The 21,205-nt window shown below is 41.9% G+C and overlaps 1 protein-coding gene and 1 pseudogene across 1 annotated transcript in view; both read left to right on the forward strand.

The window, feature by feature from the left end:
• The window catches only part of Ttc33 (tetratricopeptide repeat domain 33), a 33,256-nt gene that overhangs the window by 6,874 nt on the left and 5,177 nt on the right, over nt 1–21,205 (forward strand). Inside the window, exons 3-4 of the mRNA XM_036207097.1 lie at nt 16,071–16,152; nt 20,838–20,969. Coding sequence (XP_036062990.1) covers nt 16,071–16,152; nt 20,838–20,969 — 214 coding nt within the window. The remainder of the gene's footprint in view (nt 1–16,070; nt 16,153–20,837; nt 20,970–21,205) is intronic.
• LOC118596538 lies at nt 17,111–19,065 on the forward strand (annotated as a pseudogene).

The raw sequence follows: 21,205 nt of genomic DNA on the forward strand, positions 1-21,205 counted from the left end.
GCTTGTGCTTTTATCCTAGTATGGAGGACGTAAAGATAGGCAGGAAGATCCTTGGACCTTGCTGGCTAGATCAGTGAAGTCCTAGAGACCCTGTCCCAGAAGGTACATTGACTTGTGATGGAGGAACAATATCTATGCTTGAACCTGTGGCCTTCAATAGGCATACACACATATGAGTATACACCCCCACATGAATATACACACATGGACCACACCCCACATAATTTAAATACACATAAATTTTTTTCCTTTTTCAGTCTATGGATAAAATCTTAGTCATTTGTCCTTGGTGAAAAAAATATCTTAGAAAAATTGCTGTTATTATTCTGACAACTTTTTTTTTTAACCTTTTTAGAGCTTTATTGAGAGAGAGAGGGAGAGAGAGGGGAAGAGAGAGAGAGAGGAAGAGAGACAGAGAGACTGTGCAGAGGAAAGAGAGAAGGGTGGGGGCCACAGAGGGCCTGCCTGCTTTTTAGGCTGGCCCATGTCCCATGATGATGACGTACTTAAGGACAGAACCCTTACATCCCAGACTTTCACTTATTATAAAAAGCAGGTAGATGGGAATAGGGGTGTCGTTCCTCTCAAAAACTGCTTCCAGCTGATTTTTTGGACGAATTCTGACAACTTTTGATATATTTTCACTTACTGTGATTTTTATAAGATGCATATGTGGCCAGAAGGAGTACTATATACTTTTTACTTTATTTTTTATTTATTTATTTATTTTTGGCCAGGGCCTTTTGCATGCTAAGCTTGTGCTGTACCCCTGAACTATCCTCTACCCCAGGAGTGGGATCTTTGAGACAGAAAGTTGTTCATATCATCTGAAGATGTAATAAAGTTAGGCCTGTGTGCTGCTGACTGTATCATCCATGTGGTGTGAAAACTGGTCAATCTACCAGGGGCCATACCCTTGAAAAAACTGGCCCTCTTCCCAGCAGATGCTGGTTGCCAGTAGCACCTCAGCCAGGAGGTAGAGATTGGTGACAAAGGCCGCGGAGACAGCTCAGTCGTAAGTGCTTGTTAAATAGGGAAGACCTTAATTCAGTCTGGGTCCACATTCACACAGACAAATATGCATGCCCAGGCACACACATGCATACACATGTGTACATACATGTGTCCCCATCTCCCCTCTATATTCTATCTGTCTTGAGCCTGTGCAGGTCTTAAGCATGCTGTCATGACTGGCGTGAGTTGGTATGTACAGCCACTCTGCTGTGAGAAGGTACTGTTTCCTGTGGTCATCTACATATCTTACACACTTCCCACTCCCTTTTCTGAAATGATCGTGTGGGGAGGCAGTGAGGTAAAGGAATGCTGCTGTCCTCTTTTTCAATTGTTGCTGCCTTTTAAGCTGCGGCTGTCCTTCCGAATCAGCAACTGCGGCTGCTCTGCTACCAGCAGTGTTAGGCCGCCAGAGCCATAGAAAGCTGCAAAGGGAACTTAATTAAATTTCTCTTCCTCTAAAGAACTCAAGATCCAAAGGTTAAGGTGGATTCTGCTCTTCAGAGAGGCTGAATAGCAAGTTGATCACCTCCTCTCCTTGCTCACGTCCTCTCCCTCTCTACTCTCCTTACAGTCCCTCTCTGGAGAATTTCTGCCTCCCCATCCATTTCCTCTCCCTTCCCTTCAGAAAAATGCAGGCTTTCTATGTATATCAGCCAGCCATGGCATGGCAAGTTGCATCCAGACCAGGCACTTCTTCTCCGATTAAGGCTGGACAGGGCAACCCAGCAGGAGGAAAGGGTCCCAAGAGCAGGCAACAGAGTCAGAGACAGCTCTGCTCCCTCTGCCAGGAGTCCCACAGAAAGACCAAGCCACACAGCTGCAACACATGTGCCTCTAGAGGGTCCAGACCAGTCCCATACAATTTCTCTGGTTGGTGGTTCAGTCTCCGTGGGTCTCCATGAGCCCAAGTCAGTTGACTCTGTGTTTTCCTGTGGTGTCTTTGGCCCCTCTGGCTCCCATAATCCTTCCTTCCCCTCTTTCTCAACATTTCCTGAGGTCCACCTAATGTTTGGCTGTAGGTCTCTGAATCTGTTCCCATTAGTTTCTAATTAAAGCCTCTCTGATGACAGTTAGACCAGGCATGATCTATGAATATACCAGAGTAGCATTAGGAATCATTTCATTGTTTTTCTTGTTTTCCAATTGTGTTTGGTTCTATTCTAGGTCTCTGAGCTGTCTAGCTTCTGGGCTCTGGCCCTCCAGGCATTGTTAGGGGTGGACTCCCTCCATGGTATGGGTCTCAAGCTGGACTAGTCATTGGTTGGCCACTCCCATAATTTCTGTGCCATCTTTGTCTCAACATATATTGTAGGTAAGGCAAATTGTAGGTCAGAGATTATGTCGCTGCATTGAGGCCTCGGTCCCTTCACTGGAAGTCTTGCCTGGTTACAGGAGATGGCCTGATCAGGCTCCATATCTCCCATTGCTAGCAGTCTTACTTAGGATCACCCTTACAGAGTCTTGGGAGTTTCCATTGCACTAGGTCTCAACCGAGAGATGCCCCTGATTCTGGTTGGCAAGATTATTCTTAGATTTATTGTGCATTTTGAATTTTCTCCTCATACTATAAATGATTCTTCAGCCAGGCAGTGGTGGTGCCTGTAATCCCAGCACTCGGGAGGTAGACTCAGGTGGATCTCTGTGAGTTCAAGGCCAGCCTGGTCTACAGAGCTAGTCCAGGACAGACAGGGTCCAAAGCTACAGAGAAACCCTGTCTTGAAAAACCAAAAAAAAAAAAGATTCTTCATAACAGAAGACTAGTACTCTCCTGTCCATCCCCAAGGAAGTTTTGTGCTCTTAAGGCGGGCTATTTAGTGTAATGGTTAAGAGTGGATTTTGAAGTCATTTTACCTCCATTCAGATCCTATCCTAATTATCATTTCTTCCTGTATAAATTTTGGGCAGGTCATTAGCTTCTCTGCTAATATATGTCTTAAAGATTAATGAAAGATTACAGAACAAGTCCCTTAAATAAATTTGTGGTAGATAATCTGTGTTAAGATTTTATGTTACTGCTTTATATCATGTAGTGCTAAACTTTTTAGAAGTTAGTTTCTCCAAATACTTATTTGTAGACTTATTTCTAACTAGGATTTGCTTTCCTAAGGTAAAAGGTGTAGCTCCCAACATTTAAAAAATGGTATATAGTTTCAACCACTAGATGGTGATACTTGCATAGCCAAGTGGCTAACTTTCTTCGTTATTGTGGCATGAGTGTGTATATGTGTGTGAAGGCCAAGTGTAATTGAATTTACCGTGAGCATCGTCTAGGGAAGTGAATGTGGGAATGTTCTCACCATGTGATGCAGATCCTGATCCCAACCATCAGTGTATTTCAAGCAGTGACTACGCTGCAGTCAGCGCAGTGTGAATATTTCCTCACTCTCACGGGCTTCAGATGTGTTCTCTTTGTAGAGTGGTTGTCTTCTCTCTGTTGTAATAAGTTCCAAATTCTCATGAGAGATCCACTTTCCCACTTAGGCACTGGGATTCATCCCTTCTTGCCTCCACAGGAGCATGTTGCTTAACTATCTCCTGGTGTCTGTGTGTCATCGGTTCCTCCCTCTTATCCCTTTTCTAACTTACTGGCATGCTTTAGAACAAGGCCTGTTTGACTCCACGTGGTCTAACAGTTCTTGGCTCACTTTTGCTACAAACTCCTTTTCCTTTTTGACCATTCAAATTCTGTTCCTATTAATACACTGAAACAGTTATATATACATACAAACTATTCTACAGACTGAGCAGGTTATATTTAGAAATATAGCTGTGTGTACATATACATGTATGCATGTAACAACGATGAAAAAAGAGGCCATGAACTTGAAAGAGAGCAAGGAGGGGTATATGGGAGTGTTTGGAGGGCGGAAAAAGAAGGGACAAATGATGTAATTATAATCTCAAGAATAAAAGAAAGAAGGTTATCAGTGTTCCTAAGCTCATGATGGCCTCCGACTCTCTATATAGTGAGGCTGGCCTTGAACTCTTGGTCCTTTTGCTGTCACATCTTGAGTCTTGGGATTATTGTCATGTGCCATTATGCCTGATGATTGTTTTCTTTCCTTAAATTTGTATACTTTTCTTCAGTTTCTGGATGCTAACAGTTATCAAATATGTGTGTCAGTGTTGGCCTCCCCTCTGAACTCCAGCCTTTAAGTCTCTTTGTACCTACTTGGATATGGACAATGTATCAAACTTCACAAAGCAGAACATCTGAGTTTTTACCTGAGCATCTGCTGCTTTCCTGTGGAGGTGAAAGGCACTGCCACTTTCCCTGGTTACTTTACCCTACCATGAGTCAGCTCTACTGGCTTACTCACCCTTTTTGAGCTGTTCTGCCCTGTAAGTCACTGCTTGCCTGATGGCTCACTTGTTCCTGTAGCCATACATTTCTGGCTGCTACTGTAGACTAGTGAGCCCTCATTTGTAATCTTGATAGAAAGGCCATCACCCCTGATGTTGACCAGATGAGACTGACTTGGTGAAGTTCTGGAGAGAGTGATGGAGGTTAAGGTTTTCTGTGACCATGGCTAAAGCCTATGGATTCTCCATCACAACTACATTAAATCAACACTTCCAACCATAGCTGTTAGGTTTTCTGTGATCATGGCTAAAGCCTATGGATTCTCCATCACAACTACATTAAATCAACACTTCCAACGATAGCTGTTAGGTTTTCTGTGACCATGGCTAAAGCCTATGGATTCTCATCCCAACAACAATAAATCAGCACTTTGAGCCATAGCCTGTTAGGTTTTCTGTGTCCATGGCTAAAGCCTATGGATTCTCCATCATACCTCCATTAAATCAACACTAGCCTGTTAGGTTTTCTGTGACCATGGCTTGGCCTACTTCTTTAATATCACTTTCCTTCTCCTTATAATCTAACCATACTGGTCTGACTGTCTGTCCTCTGAACATGGAGTACTTACTTAGTCCTGCCTTGGGCTCTTGCCTTTGTCTGGAATGGAGTTTCTCCAGATTTTCAAATGGTTGTCCTCTCTTGGCATTTTAGGTCTCAGCGCATATGCATTCCTAAGAAGAATCTCCTGTTCACCCATTGTCCCATTGTGAGAAGACACTTGGTTATTACTTGTCACATCCTTCTTCTTTAGATCATTTTAAAATCAAATTTACAAATGAACCTTGTCTTTCTCTCCATGTTCCCTTCCCCCCATATAGTACTTTAGAAAGTTCTAGGATAATAGTAGAGACACTTTATATTTTGTTGAATGCAGCATTCTCAGTATCTAGAATGCTACCTTGCCCAGAGAAAATGACCTATAAATATTTATTAAATATGCCATTAACTAAATAGCTCATTAGATTTGAGCGGTTGTAAATTAGAAATGTAATTGGGAGCAAAGTAACTAAGAGCTATGACATTTCCATCTGGTGAGTGAGCATGGTATCTAACTTACCTGGCTTGGTCACCAGCTGCTCTTCGATTCATTGTGGGGCATTATCTCACCCTGCCCTGTGTAATCCCTGAGCTGTTCACGTTGCTTCCTTCCTTCCTTGGGCTAGTTTGGTTCCATGCTCTTAAAGCTGCCTTGAAACTGGCTGAATCAGACTTTGGTCATTTATTAACCACAGTGACTTTAAACCGAGTTTTTATCTTTTAATGTTTCCTATCCAACAGCTGCAATAGGGCTGTGTCTTTTCACTCTGTTCCAGACTGAAGTTGAATTAGGAGATAGGCTACAGGACTTGGGAGAGACCATTGATTGTCTTATTAGGTGCCAAGTTTCCTATGATTCCCAAACAGAAGAACTAAGTGGTGCCACCATTTACCTGTAGGGCAAGGAAATGAACCAGAGTGGGAGAAGAGGAAGGGAGTCCAGCAATCTGTCAGGAATGCTTGCTTTGCTTTGCTTGCTTCCCTTTAACCACTGAGAGCTAGCTCACCTGCACCTTAAATATTTGTGTACTTAGGCAAGAAAGGCCTCAGCTGGGAGCATTGATTATATTTTCAAATTAGAAGTGCTGGGTGAAGAGAATACATGCTTTTCTTTTCGCTTTGCCTTTTGTATTCCATACCAGTTAGTGGGAGGTGTGTTTGCACGTGTGCATGTCTTTATGTGTATGCATGCATGCATATCTGCCTAATGCAAAGAGTAAGTAGGAGGAGTTGTGGTTAGTGTTCTCTTGAATTTCTTAATTTATCTTGCTCTTTGTATGTGGACAGCTTGCTTGGATGGTGATAGGGTAAGCTGTCTTCTTTCTCTGCAGTAGGGTCAGTGACACTTTGGGCAGGACAACCCTTTGTAGTACAGGATTGCTGTTTTTCTTACAGGCTCTTAACATCCCTGACTCTGTGCGGCCTCTTCCACTGATTCCTTAAACTCATAGTGACAGTTGAAAATATCCCCGTGAATTCCCATAAATGACATCTGCTATGTTGTAATAACTGCTCTAGTTTATTCGGGCAGAGAATGTGTGGTAAAAAGGACATTTGGCTAACATGACAAACTTTCATCCGTAGCCAGGCCAGGCAAAATGGTGAGGAAACCATGGCTTGTTTTTGACAGGAAACTGTCTTGCTCTGACAGAGCCTGGTCATTTGCTCCCATCGTGTCTATGGCTGGTTTTATGACGCAATGGTAGAGTAAGTCGATGTGACAGAAACTGTACTGCTCTCACAGAGTCTACATGGTTTGCTGATGGGGCCATCACCATGGCGTCCCTTGCTCTAGAGACTAACCCCCTCTAAGGGGCTTAAAGCTGGAAAGATGTTTGGGACCTCACACATCTGAGAACTAAGGCCTCTCTGCTGTACCCAGAATTCCTTGCCCTCCTTTCCTGCCTCTCTTTTTCTTTCTCCTCTCCTGCCCTTCCCTCTTCTTGTCTTTTTATGCCTACTCACAATGCTCTAGTCTAGGGATTTCATATAATTTCTGTTACTGAAATGATGAGATGGAATAAGGTAAGAATTAAAATTGCTTCTTTTGTTTCAGGGAATAATTTGTTTTTACCACCCCCCACCCGGGTATCACTTCCTGTCCTCTGTTAGCGTGTGTTCCATGCGTCTCTGTCCTTTCAAAAGTCTCATGGGGCAGGTAGGACAATTGGGGTAGATAGAAACTGTGATATTAGTATCTTCTAAGTGCTCAGAAATTTTCTGTGGGCTTAAAAGAATTAAAAAAAAAAAAAAAAAAGCACACAATTAAGCAACAAAAACAAAAGCAAAAAAAGACCTACTCAGGCCAGATGTAGTGGCACAGTCAGGAGGAAGAGGCAGGCAGACTTTGAGTTCAAGTCCAGCTTGGTCTACAAAAGCGGGTTCCAAGCCAGCCAGGGTTACACAGTGACATTCTGACTCAAAACACCATCCCCCTTAAAAAAACAAAACAAAAAACAAATCTACTCTGATTTCCAAGTTAATAAAAAAGTATAAAGAAGGACTGGAGAAAAAATAAGTGAGAGACGTGTTGAAGCAGTTGTGGAGGCACTGTGGGCTTGTAAGAGCTCCTTACAGACCAGCAGCCTTGCACAGAACTTTTAACAGACACAGAAACAGTTCAGATTTTCAAACTGTTCTATAAAGAGAAACTAACACAGTGCTATGACCAATATTCACCAAAATACTTTTGAAAAGCATTCAGTTTTATTTGTTTATTTATTGTACATGTGCATTGTGGGCACATTCCATTGTTGTGGAGGTCACATGTGGAGGTCAGAGGGCAACTTTCTTTTCCCCAGGTAGGTTTTGGAGACTGAACTCAGGTCATGAGGTTTTGGGAAAGCACCTTCATTGCAGAGCCATCTTGCTGGCATGTTCCTAGAATAAATTGGATGATGGCTTTTCTAAGGAAAAGGGGGCTGGCTTTATTCTGGGGAGGGAGTGAACTCCCTTTGTGCTTTCCCCTTTGCATACTTTGTGATTTCATCATTAAAAGTGGACAAGACAACATGCTACAATCATGCAGTTTATCTTTCATATTTTATTTAGTCAAAATCATTCTGTGATATCGATACTAATTTCTACTGACTTAGATTTTCTGACATTTATGTGGGTGAAGTAAATGAAAATGTAGGTAGTGAATATATTTAATTATCCCTCTGTCAGAAGTCAGACTTGGAAGATTGAAACTGTGACTTCTTACATGTTTCAGAAAATCCATCTCTAGTACTCTTACAAAGAAGAATAGAACTGTATGGTTGTGGTTAGTACAGTAAAACTCAAGAAGTCTCTTGCACTGGGTAGGAGGTGTGCCATTGCTGAAAGTGACCTTCATACGGTGTTGTGTGCACCCTCATGCAACATCCACTCCTTCCTACTGTCCTCACAGTTCATCTGCCACAGATGGTTTGGTCCTGTCCATACTTAATTAGAAATGGCTGAAGGAATAGTCACCCATTTGTGTAAATAAGCAGCTTAATTACTGGAGGTGGACTTACGATTTAATCCCCTCTAACTGTATAATTTCAGTAAGTGGTATCCACTGAAACTCTGAGCACTTTAGGGTTTAAGGCATACTTATACCTTTCCTTTGCCTGGTAGGACCATCCTAGATCTTTTTTAGTCTGAGCACCATCTCTGATCAGTTTCTGGCCTCCTCTATATGACTGTCTCATCTGTGTATTAAATTTACCTACTTATTAAAATGTATTTTATTATTTTTAAACAATATTTTAAATTTCTGAAAGTTCACATATTATACAATGTATCATATCCATCCACTACTTCCACCCTCCACCTTCCCAAGTCACTCCACTCCCTTCCACTAAATGTGTTTTAACTGCAGTCAGTCTTTGCTGGTGGGTGAGCACAGACGGGCAAAACCAGTGAGTCTTCTGCTAAGTGTCTTCTCAGCTGCGGTCTAACAAGGCTGTGGTCTACCGGTGTTCCGGTTGTCACCGCTGTATTTCTCTGTCCTCTTTGTGGTTTAGCACCGTTGTCCATAGTTTGTGCTTTCTGTTGATTGTGTTGTTTGGAGTCACCGTAGATGCAGTGCCAGAGTGCTGTTTTATTTAAGAGGTTTATTGGATCATATAGAAACAAGACATATAAGTGGAGGATCAGGGTTAGGGTTAAGACGTGAAGAATGCCTGAGAAGGTTTACAGGAGGAAAGAGCACCAAAGGCATGAGAACAGGCGGAGCCTTGTTTCAGGGCATCTGCTCAGGTCTCATGTGTGTGGAAGGCACTTTACCGAACAAGCTGTCTCCCAGCTCTAGAAAACAGTTAATGAGAAATTATTCTGTGCTAATCTTGACTTAAAATTCAAGCTCTTGATATTTATTTCTTACTATGCTGAGGATTCTTAGTGGATTTAACATAAATGTCCCAATTTTATAGTATGCCTGTAAATGTTTGAAAGTATTAATACCAGTGTCAATTCAACACTAAGATTAAATGTAATTTCAGTACTATTTTTAAATTTCATTTTTTTCTCCTAAAGAATATCAAACGTATTCACAAATAATTATGTCTGCTCTTACACTGTCTGTTTAGAATATTTTTTTCTCTGGATTTTCATATGGCAAGCTGATTTTTATCTTTCATCAATGACCCAAATAAAACCATTTCAGGCAGGCCTTTTCTAACTATTGAGACAGTGTGGGTAGATTTCCCTGTTACTTTTAGTCTTCTTGTTTTTTTCTTTTTGGTTTTCCCGGACAGGGTTTCTCTATATAGTTTTAGAGCTGTTCTGGATCTCCCTCTGTAGACCAGGCTGGTCTTGAACTCACAGAGATCCACCTGGCTCTGCCTCCCGAGTGCTGGGATTAAAGGTGTGCACCACCACCGCCCGGCTCTACTTTTAGTCTTCTATTCTCTACATTTTATTTACAGCAGTCTATTTATTCAATTGCTCATTTGATGCCTGTTTTTGTATTAGAGTGTAAGCTCTGTGAAATAGACATTTCATCTCCTTCATTGCTGTATGCCCTGCTTGTAGCCCTAGTGTGTGTTGAACATACGTTTGACTGACTGTGTGAATGTGGGACCACATCAGTCTGCTCTGTTGATGTTTATTGGTGGAATTATTAAGGCCACTCCACGTAGTTAAAAGGGAGGTTTATTTCGTGGGGTAACTTACAAATGAAGGGATAGGTTGCAGGGTCTGGCAAACGTATGGCACAGTCCGGCGGTGTTCTCTGGAGAACTCTGTTTGGTCTACCTCCTACGTCCAGCGTCCCAGAACCAAGAGAAGCCTCTCCTCTGGATCCTGGGTCTTCCGCTTCCTCCCTCAGCCCCGCCTTATGGGCATGACCATTACCAACGCCTCAATGGGGGTTGGAACTTCCAGGCCAATGCTGGGATGGCTACCCACTCCAGATGTTCTTAGCAGAATGCATGTGCTATGCTAGAAACAAAGAATTCTCAAAACTGATTTGATCAGAAGTTAGAGAAGTAATGTGTTTGGTAGAAATGTGACTAAGATTTGAATGCACTGCTGAGTTTGTTGAACTAGTCAGTCAATCGTATCTAGGGTATACGGACAAGGGCATCTTGTGATATGTTGGAATCAAAGACAGAAGTCTAGGGCATTCACAGTCTGGTTATTTGGGGAAAGAGAAGTCCAGGCAGAGGGAACAACAACAGAAATACCCTACAGCAGATGTATGCCTAATGTTCCTGAGGAGTAACAAAGAGTGTGACCAAAGAATGATGAAAGCACATCATGGAAAGGGGCCGGGTCCGAGGGAAGGTCAGAGACAGAAGAGGTAGCCTGGCTTTGTAGGCCCCTGTAGGTCCTGTTAGGACTTGGACATTGCCTTAGTCACTGTTCTAGTGCTGTGAAGAGACACCATGACCATACAACTCTAAGAAGAGAAAGCATTTGATTGGGGGCTGGCTTACAGTGTCAGAGGTTTAATCCATTATCATGTCAGGGAGTGGGGTGATGTGCAGGCAGGTGCTGGAACAGTAGCTGAGAGCTACATTCTGATAGAGAGGGAGAGAGAGAGACAGAGACACACAGAGAGAGAGACAGACACAGAGAGACAGAGACACAGAGAGAGAGACAGACACAGAGAGACAGAGACACAGAGAGAGAGACAGAGAGAGAGACAGACAGAGACACGGAGCAAACGAGTGAGCGAATGGGTGCACGAGCCTTCCTAATCTTTCTAATCTTTTTACATAGTGACACTCTCTGCTGACTAAGCATCCAAATATACGAGCCTTTGGGGGCCATTTTTATCCAGAGCACCACAGGCATTTATTCTCAGTAAGGTTGAGAATTATCAGTTTACTGTTGAGTTTCTCTGCTGTGCCCTACTACTGCTTAATTTCCATATTTTTTCAGTTTGCTCCTACACAGTTTCCACTCTCCCATTTCCTAGTGTCAGATTCCACAAAGAATTTAATAGGCTTATGTCAGTTGGACCAGGCTGTAGAAATTATCCATAGTTAACTAGACATTGGATTGGCTTGTTTGGGTTGCATATTTTTCTTTGTTTTAGGTAGCTATGGCCTGAGTAGGAAAACTTGTGGTCACCATGCCTTGAAAAAAGGAGTGGTTAAAACCCAGTTTTTGATATCTATGAATAAAAGTACTATTGAGTAGCTGTGTGTGTGTGGGCGTGTGCGTGTGCGTGTAGGTGTAACTGTATACTATTCTAGAATGCTATAGAGAGAATCATTTTGTGGTCTAAAGGCATGCAGAAATGTTTCATATGCATATGAGAAGTACAATACATTAAACAACCCAGTATGTGATTTATTGCTGATAAAGGCAGAGCTAGGGAAAATACCCAGAATTGTGATGGCACATCATAAAGCTGGGTGGAACCGGTAGGTTGCCCATCCTTCTGTACAGCCCCACAGCCATGCTCATATGGGCAGCACTGATGGGCCTGAATGGGTTATGAAGAAGAGGAAGAGGAAAAATTGGGAGGGGTCATGTTAGGGGTAAGGAGGTGCTGGAAGAAGGCAAAGGGGGACGATCTGATCATATTTCATTGTATACATGGAAGAAATTCTCAATTAAAAAGGAAAACATAGTAAATATGATATTTACAAAAGAGAAAACTGAAGTGAATAATGAAATAGTTTGAGTAATGAATAAGAATAGCTGTACTGTTTTCATATTATTAAGAAGTAATTCCTAAAGTTTGAGTAGCCTTTTACCTAGAATTAAACATAGTGTTCAGGTAGATGTGTTTTCATCAGGGAATTCTGTGAGTTAAAAGCTATGAAGGAGCTGGGCTTGGTGGTACACACCTGTAATTCTAGTATTCAGGAGGCAGAGGGAGGTGAGTCTGTGAGTTGGAGGCCAGCCTGGTCTATGTAGTGAGTTCCATGCCAGCCAGGGCTACAAAGAACCTGTCTTAAAAGCCCCTCAACATGGCACCCAGGCAGGGGGATGAGGATCTGTCCCTGGCCTATAGGCAGGCTTCTGGAATCCGGTGCCTGTGGTGTGACACCTTGCACAGCCTTGGTGCAGTGGGAAGGGGCGTGGACCTGCCTAGGCTCAGTGTGCTGGGCTCTGCTGACTCCCCATGGGAGCCCTCGATTTGGGGGATGTGGGGATGCGGGGTGGCTTGGGAAAGAGGGCTGAGGGGTGGGAGGAGGGAGGAGGGAGGAGGGGGTCTGTGGATAGCATTGGAGTGAGTAGAAAATTTCTTAATAAAGGAAAATGAAAACAAAAGCCCCTCAAAACGCTTTAAGAAAAAAAGGCTGTAACAGTGGTTTAGGCTTATATATTTGGTGTGATTGGCTGCCACCTGCTATGAGTTGAACATTTAACTCTTCGTTAAGTTTCAAGCACCACAGCTAAGTTGTCGATTATAACTGTGAGTCGACTGCCACACCTTTTGTTGGGAGGCCCACTGGTCAGAGGTTACAGTCTACCATAGCTTAGCAGCTCTCCCTGATCTCAGCACAATATGGAGGACTCTCTCCCATACCCAAGCAGGGGCTTCCTGCTCTCTACTTAGCCTTATCTGGAGGATGTCTCTAGGCCTGCTGCCTGACTTATCTCAAGGATGGCTCTTGACACAGTTTCTTGCAAATACTCTTCCCCTGCTGCCCACATGGTAATTAAGTAACATGTTCTAGCTGTTTTCACAGGGACATGCTGCCACTAATCCAGCTCTATGACAGGAGCATGCCATCGAATGCAAATTAGGGTTTGCCCCAGCTACCACCCCAGTGCTATCTGTCTCCTGTACTCAGGAGTGAAGTTGAGCTGCCTCACTGAAACTGTCTCCCAGAGAGCTATCTCGGCGGTGTTCATAGGCTGCATCCAGAGCTTTCTGTCAAAGCTTCTGCCGCATTGTCCTTGTGGACTGGTGGCCAACGGACCCCAAGGAAAAAGGAGATCCCACAGCCTTTAATGACTATAAAGGCACACTTTTTGTAAAGCACACCCCCCCTGTGTACTCCGTGCTTTGTCAGTTTGGTGTGAGTCTTAACCTGGAGCTTGCCAGTTGCCTAGACTGGCCACTAAGTCCAAGGGCTCCTCCTGTCTCCCCACACAGAACTGATAGGACAGGCTTGCTGCCATGCTGGGCTTTTCCTTTGGGCCTGGGCTCTGGCCCTCATGCTTTTGCAGCACACACTTTGCTGGTCGGGCCGTACCCCAGCCTCTGGTTCGGATCTGTACATACAGTATACTTTGCTTAATATAGTGGACGTGTTCCGAGATAGGTGATCTAGGCAGCTTCCTTGTGTAAACACTGTAGAATTTACTTACAAAACTTAAAGGCCACTCAAAAAGGATGCCTAGCGATGAAGTTGTGATGCCTAGCATCCAGTTGTGGCTTAGCATTAGGCTTGCTGTTACAGTAGGCCTTCAAATCCTACTTCACCCTTGTAGCTGCAGCATTGTCTACCTTTGGCAAGTTAGCTTCCCTTTTAATCTTCAGCACCCTTATTTATAAAAGGGAGATAATAGTTAATACCACCTGGGGTTCTGGTGAGGGTAAAGTCAAATAATGAATATAAAGTCACTGGCATCATAGTCAGTGCTCAGTGACTGTTAGCCTTTGGTAATGGGTAATTAACAGATCACTTGCCCTTTCCAAGCATATAATGTGCAAATGAGAAATATACTTAAGGCCTGTGTAATTATGCCTGTGGTATAAATAAAAATAATTACACTAAAAAAGTAAAAGACCTGGATTTTTGGTGCAGTCCAGAGACTCAGTGAGAATGAAGGGTATGCAGTTTTGCTTTTGGTGTAATGTACAATGATCCTGTACAGTAATCTTGTTCTCCTAAGCTCTCTGGATAGCAATAAGAAGCATGTGAGGTAGGTGGGAGATGACCCAGTTTGGAAGAATGCTTACTGAATGAGCATAGGGACCTTAGTCCAGATCTCCAGCACTCATGGACATGGCAATGTGTACCTGCAACCCCAGCATTGCTGGGTGGGAGATAGAGGCTCCCCGGAGCTCACTGGCCAGCTAACCTGACAGAAGCTGGATGTTTCGGTCTCGGGAAGGACCTATCTCAAGTGAACAAGGCAGAGAGCAGTAAAGGGGGACACCTTCCTGTGGCCTCCACATATCCGTCAACGTGTGCATATACCTCTCTCTATCTCTATATAATATATATTATATATAGCTATATATAATAGCTATCACATATATAAATAAGTTATTTACCATCAAGTGTTATGTCTTGTACATACAGAACACATACTGGGGAAATGAAGGGTCTGGAAAACAAGTAACAAAAAGAGAAGATAGTACATGGTAATACTGACTGTGACATAGATTGTCAGTGATCACAGCCCTGGGGTTGCAGACATGTTCAGGTTCTTGGAAATAGGAACAGTGCTCATTAGCATTGCCTAGGGAGTAGGAAGGTAGTGCCACATTGGCAGGAGTGTGCAGGGACTCCTCTTGTCTCACATCCTGGTGGGAAAGGATAAGGGCAGAAAGACAGGAAGTAGGGCTGTCTACTTTGTTTTAGGTCAGCCCCTAGTGATCTATTTTCCACTGAAGCTCTACCTCTTAAAGGTTCTACAACTTTTTCAAACAGTGCCACTATCTGGACCAGGTGTTCATGCATACATGACACATTCAAACCACAACATTTAATAGAAGTTATCTGCATATTATTTTGGGTGCATTTCACCCATCTCTTAAGTTTGCCATGTATTTATAGTTATGAACAAAAACAGATAATTATTCTTTCCATGACCAAAAGCAATTTGGGGAGGAAACGGTTTATTTTGCTTATATTTCAACATCATTGTTCTTCATTGAAGGAAGTCAGGGCAGGAACTCAAACAGGACAGGAACATGGAGTCAGGAGCTGAACAGAGGCGATGGAAGAGTGCTGCTTACTGGCTTGCCCCCCATTGCTTGCTCAGCCTGCTTTCTTATAGAACTCAAGACCACCAGCTCAGAAGTGGCCTCATACACAAAGGCCTGGACCCTCCCCCAACAACCACTAATTCAGAAAATGCCTACAGGTTTACCTACCTGCAATTGGATCTTATGGAGGCATTTTCTCAGTTGAGGTTTCCTCCTTTCAGATGAATTTAGATGTGCCAAATTGTCATAGAACTAGCCAGGATAGACTGTCATCTCTACCAGGTAGATTTCTATTGAAGAACCTAGGCATGGAACTGGATTGCAAACATTTAAGACAAATCCTTTGGAGTACATACCCCATCAGTGGAGTTAAATACAAAAGAAAGACATTTTGGTAGTGATTTCTCAGTCCACAAGTCTCTTTTAAAATATATTTTCTTATTACTATTATTATTATTATTAATTATGTGTTTATGCATGCTGCAGTGTGTGTGTGTAGGTCAGAGGAAAAGTTTGTGGAGTTCGTTTTCTTCTTTTACCTTTATGTGGGATACAGGGATTGAACTCCGGGGTTAGGCTTTACCCCCTGAGCCGTCTTGCTAGCCCCGGCTCCAAAATCTTAGCGATTTGTAAGATCTCTTATTTATATATTGTCCTTTTCTCTTTTGTTGTTTTATCCTTTCATTTCTTTAATTTGTCTAAGCTTTTCTAAGTATTATTATCAATTTCTAAATGGAAAAATGTCTTAGTTAATTATTTTCAGGTTCCCAATTTTCACATTTAACATGTACTCTCAAAGGTTTAGCTAAGATATGGTTAACATAACTTTAACAATTACAGATACCAGGAGGCCATTCAGAAGTGGGATGAAGCTCTACAGCTGACCCCAGACGATGCCACCCTCTATGAGATGAAGTCCCAGGTAACAGTTAGAAGGGATGTGATTTTTGTTATGGAATTATGCTGTGCTTGTTTAGTGAGCAGTGATGAACAGACGTCTGCTCTCATTTCTCTTTTCCAGTACAATCTATTTTTAAAAATTAGCAAACTATTTAAAATGCTGTTTTGTGTATAAAGTTAGAAATGCATTTGCTTTTGCAGTGAGGTCAACTGTTATTTCAACCTAGCTCTGAGAAGATATAACATTTGGATAAAATTACTGGTACATTTTTTAAATAGGTGAAAAGTTTCTACTTTGCCTATAAATTGTCTACTCTAGCAATAGCTAATTTTTCTTCAAAATGAGGATGCATTGTATTTTGGAACACACACACACACACACACACACACACACACACACACACACATATAAATGGTATGGGTCCATTGCTCCAACATCCCAGAGCTGCTACTAGTGCAGCATGTACTAGTCACTCAGTGAAGATGCTTGAGAAGACCCAGACCTTAGCCTGACCAATGAGGAGGAGGAGGTTGAAACTGCCTTTCATTTACAAATTGCCCAGTTAGTGTCACTTGATTATCAATAATTTCTACTCAAAGAGCTCTTTCTTGGGGCGTTCATTTCAAATTTATCAGATGCTTTGGATAAATCAGATATGTGAGTGTAACAGATCCCAGTAAACAAGACTGTGGGAGGAAGTTCCTTATCAATTCTTATTCCTAGCAAACAGGATCAAACTCTATTATTGTGGATACTGGAATTAGAATGACCAGTGTTGACTTGATCAACAGTTTTGGTACTGCTGCCAAAAGTGGATGGGCGTGGTGCATGCCTTTAGTCCTAGCACTCGGGAGGCAGAGCCAGGCAGATCTCTGTGAGTTCGAGGCCAGCCTGGTCTACAGAGCGAGATCCAGGACAGGCACCAAAAACTATACAGAGAAACCCTGTCTCAAAAAACCAAAACCAAAAACCAACCAAACAAAAAACCCATAAGTACCTTTGTGAAAGCTTTCATGGGGGCTTTGCAGATACTTTTGTGATTAGCCAGTTTGGTGCTGTTTTTTTACTGTATATTTCATTGCTGAGAAAGTGACTGATCATGAAACATAATAATGGTGAGCAGCATGCTTGGGAGATCTTTAGCAGAGTGATCATTCACAGTGAAGACTGCCACAGAGGACCTATGAGCTGTGGAACAAAGGCTAGCCTATGTCTGAAAGAAGACCAAGCTGACTACCAGGAGGAAAGAATAAGAAAAGAGATTATGAAGATGCAGTCTCAGTTTATTGGGTAACCCATTGCTCTCTTTGCCAGAGTGTGATAAAGAAGTCAGTGATCATGAGGCTGAAGACAAGGAAGAAGAGTCTGGTGACAGGCCTTAAACAGAAGTTCATTCAGAAGAAAGAGGAGGAGGAGGAGGAGGTGGAGAGGGAGTGAGGAGAAGGAGGAGGAGGAGGAGGAGGAGAGGAGAATGGTGACAAGAAAAAGAAGATTAAGAAAAGGTACAGCCATCAAGAAGCCTCAACCAAGCAAATCCTATTTGGACCAGAAACCCTGATGACATTATCAGTGAAGAAAGAAGGAAGGTCTATAAGAGCTTGACCAGCGATTGGGAAGCACACTTGGCAGTGAATCATTTCTCTGTTGAAGGACATTTGGAATTCTAAGTGCTTATTTTTGTCCCAAGACATTTTTTTTTAAATCTATTTGAAAACAGGAAAAAAAGAAAAGAATAATATTAAATTGTATGTATGCTGTTTTTATCCTGTCTACCTATAAGGAGTTAATAATCCCAGAGTATCTGATTGTCATTACAGGGCTGGCAGACTCTAAATAGGGAGATATTACAATTGTGGTAAGTTGTAACAAAGCAAAACTTGAATGTTATCACAAAGAATTTGGTCAAAAATTGCTTAGAATTGTTGAATGTACTGGCAGAAGATAAAGAAAAGTATTATGAACAATTTCTTGAAGAATAGAACTTAGAAATCATTGAAGACTCAAAATTGCAAGAACCTTTTAGAGCTGTACAGTACTCCCCATCGGCTCTGGGGATGAGTCTTTTAGGACTGCTTACCATAATAAAGGAAAACCAGAAACACATCTGTTTTGTCACAGGTGAGACCAAGTACTTTGTTGCTAATGTGGCCTTTGTGAAACATCTCAAAGCATGGTTTAGAAATGGTGCAGATGACTGGGCAGTGGTGGCACACGCCTTTAATCCCAGCACTCGGGAGAATGCTAGGTGAATCTCTATGAATTTGAGGCCAGCCTGGGCTACAGAGCGAGATCCAGAATAGGCACCAAAACTACACAGAGAAACCCTGTCTCGAAAAACACAACAAAACAGAAATGGTGCAAATGATAAAGCCCACTGGTAAGTACTGTGTCCAACAGCTGAAGGAGTTTAAGCAGAGGATTTTAGTGTCAGTCACCAAAGAGGGAGGGAGTGGAATTTCCAGAAGATGAAGAAGAAAGAAAGAAAAAAAGAGGAGGAAAAGAAAAAAATTTCTGCAAAATTATGGGAAGACATTTTGGCACTAAAGTTGGAAAAGGTAGTCATATCAAGCTTATTGGTAACTTCCCAAGGCTGTATGTCACAGGCACATATGCATGGACAGCAAACCTGGAAAGAGTCAAGCCTTAAGAGACCAGTCAGCAGTGACTCACATGGTGGCAAAGAGACACCTGTGGGTACACCCCGACCACTCCATTTCTGAGGCCTTGCTGCTGCAGGCGGTGGTGGAGGCTGACAAGAATGGCACATCTGGGAAGGTCTGCTCATCTTGCTGTGTGAAACTGTAGTTGTGGCTTCTCCTTTCAGTCTGGAAGATTTCCAGACATGCTAACAGGATTCAGAGGATGATCAAACTCAAGAGATGCTGCTCCTGGAAAGACATGAAGGAGACCAGCTTCATCAGAGGAGCCCTGTAGCTACATCTTTAACACTTACCTTCTTTTCTTCTATTTTATAGAATTTTTTGGTTTATTTTTGTTAACATTTTAAAAAGTTTGTGACATGATAACTAGGGAAGAAAAGGGTTTTTTTTCTTCTTAGGTATTAAAGAAAAACTAGGAATGCCTTTTCTGGTTTTGCCTCGGCTTATTTGAACAGGTTAGTAGAATATTTGGTGTAGGAATATAACCTATTGTGACTTTGTGGTCAATAGCAAGCTGGATTCCTCAGTAGACTGAATCTTACCACTGAAGTGTTCTGAGATATATCTTGATGTTTAAAAGAAAAACAAAAACCAAAAAAAAACATGTTAAAATGCCCTGAGTTCATCTTCCAGGGTCCCCCTTTCAAAGTTTCCATTTCCTCTAGTTATTTCTAAATGCACTAATCTTAGTCATAAGTGTGTAAGCTGAATCAACTTGATAGAAAGCATTCCTCACAGGGCTTGTTGCCGCAAAGAAGCACTGAGGAGCAAAGCAAAGTCTCCCTAGGTCTTGGAAAGCCAACCTAGCAGTAGCTAGCTAAGACTCATGGATGAAAATGCAGTTCCCAGGTCACATCTGCCTAAAACACAGACGAGGTGAAAAGAAAAGAAACAGCATAGGGCTGAGAAAAAGGCTGGAATAGATGTGATTTATTACCAGCTCAGAAACTAACATCTGTATTAAATATGCATTTCTAATACTTAGTGGAGACACTCTGTGCAGAAAGCCTCTGAGCACCTGATGTAGTTATCTAAGGATTACTACACGTCTCAGACAGCCCCACCGGTGTGGTGGTGCATGCTGTAATGCCAGAGTTTAGGGAGACTAAGGCAAGGAGAGTCAGGAGTTCCAGGACAGCTTGAGCTCCATTGGGAAGCTCTCAAAATTAAAATAACAAATAGCCTCTAAAAAACATTCAATTTTTGACAAATAATTAATCATTGCAGTTCAGCCTTGATCTATATTATATTAAGTATTTTTCACGTGATACTCTGAAATGAAAGGTGTATGCTTTAACAGCATTAATTTATTTTATAGAGGAAGAACTCAAATAAATTAGGTCAACTGAAGCAGAATCTATAAAGCCCTTCATTGGAATGCTTTCACATTCAGGGTTAAAGTATGTGCAGATTAAGGGAAGATTCATGGGGAACTATTATGAAGAGTATAATTTAGAACCTAAGAATGGTGTTTGTGTCAAAAATGTTCCAAATGTTCATGGAATCAAAGATTATAAAGGAAGTACAACTGTTTCCCATGGGCATTCTGTTCTCTAGTTCTGTGAATTTTCTGGTTTGTGTGACTTAAAAAGCCTAGGTGTGAGGCCTACAGGGTGTTTAATTCTCACAACAGGTAAATGTGTGCTTGGGACTGGATGGCTGGTGGAACAAATGGATTTATCTAGTTTTAACAACAAGATTTGAGTGTTTCCTAAAAAATACATCGTAAATAAATAGAGTAACTGTAAGTGAAACCTGGATTTCAGATAGCTTGAGCTACTGTGGCTAGAATACAACCTCGTGGTTTTGATCAGATGGACATAATGATACTTTATATTTTCATTTATTTGGGGAGGGTAAAAGGGCTAGAATTTCTGACACTGAGCGTGAGGTAGGGGATAAAATCCATGGGAATGCTGTGTGCCAGGTTAAAATGTATTTTGTAAAGGAAAAGCATTGTTCGTGTATGATGTGTACTAGTAATTTGCTAGTTTATATTATGTATGCTCATGACAGGTTTTGTTTCTTCTTCTTTGTGGCACATAGGTCCTGATGTCTCTTCATGAAATGTTTCCAGCGGTACATGCAGCAGAAATGGCCGTCAAGCGTAACCCACACTCATGGGAGTCTTGGCAAACTTTAGGTCGTGCTCAGCTTGGATTAGGAGAGATAGTGCTGGTAAAGAAATGTATATGTATTGTATAATGCTCAAATTTAATTATATTTTGATTTTTAAAATAAGTTTCTTCCAGGTACATGTTGTATATTGAGCATACCCCTTCCTGCCTCTTCTTGTTTTCCTATATTCTCTCTATCCTCTTTTCTCTCCATTATCCTACCCTGTTAGTCTATATTGTTCACCTACACAAATTTACTTTTATTTTCACTAATATCTACATAGATGACTTTATATG

Source organism: Onychomys torridus, chromosome 15, assembly GCF_903995425.1.
Source record: "Onychomys torridus chromosome 15, mOncTor1.1, whole genome shotgun sequence".
In the NCBI taxonomy this organism is placed as follows: Eukaryota; Metazoa; Chordata; class Mammalia; order Rodentia; family Cricetidae; genus Onychomys; species Onychomys torridus.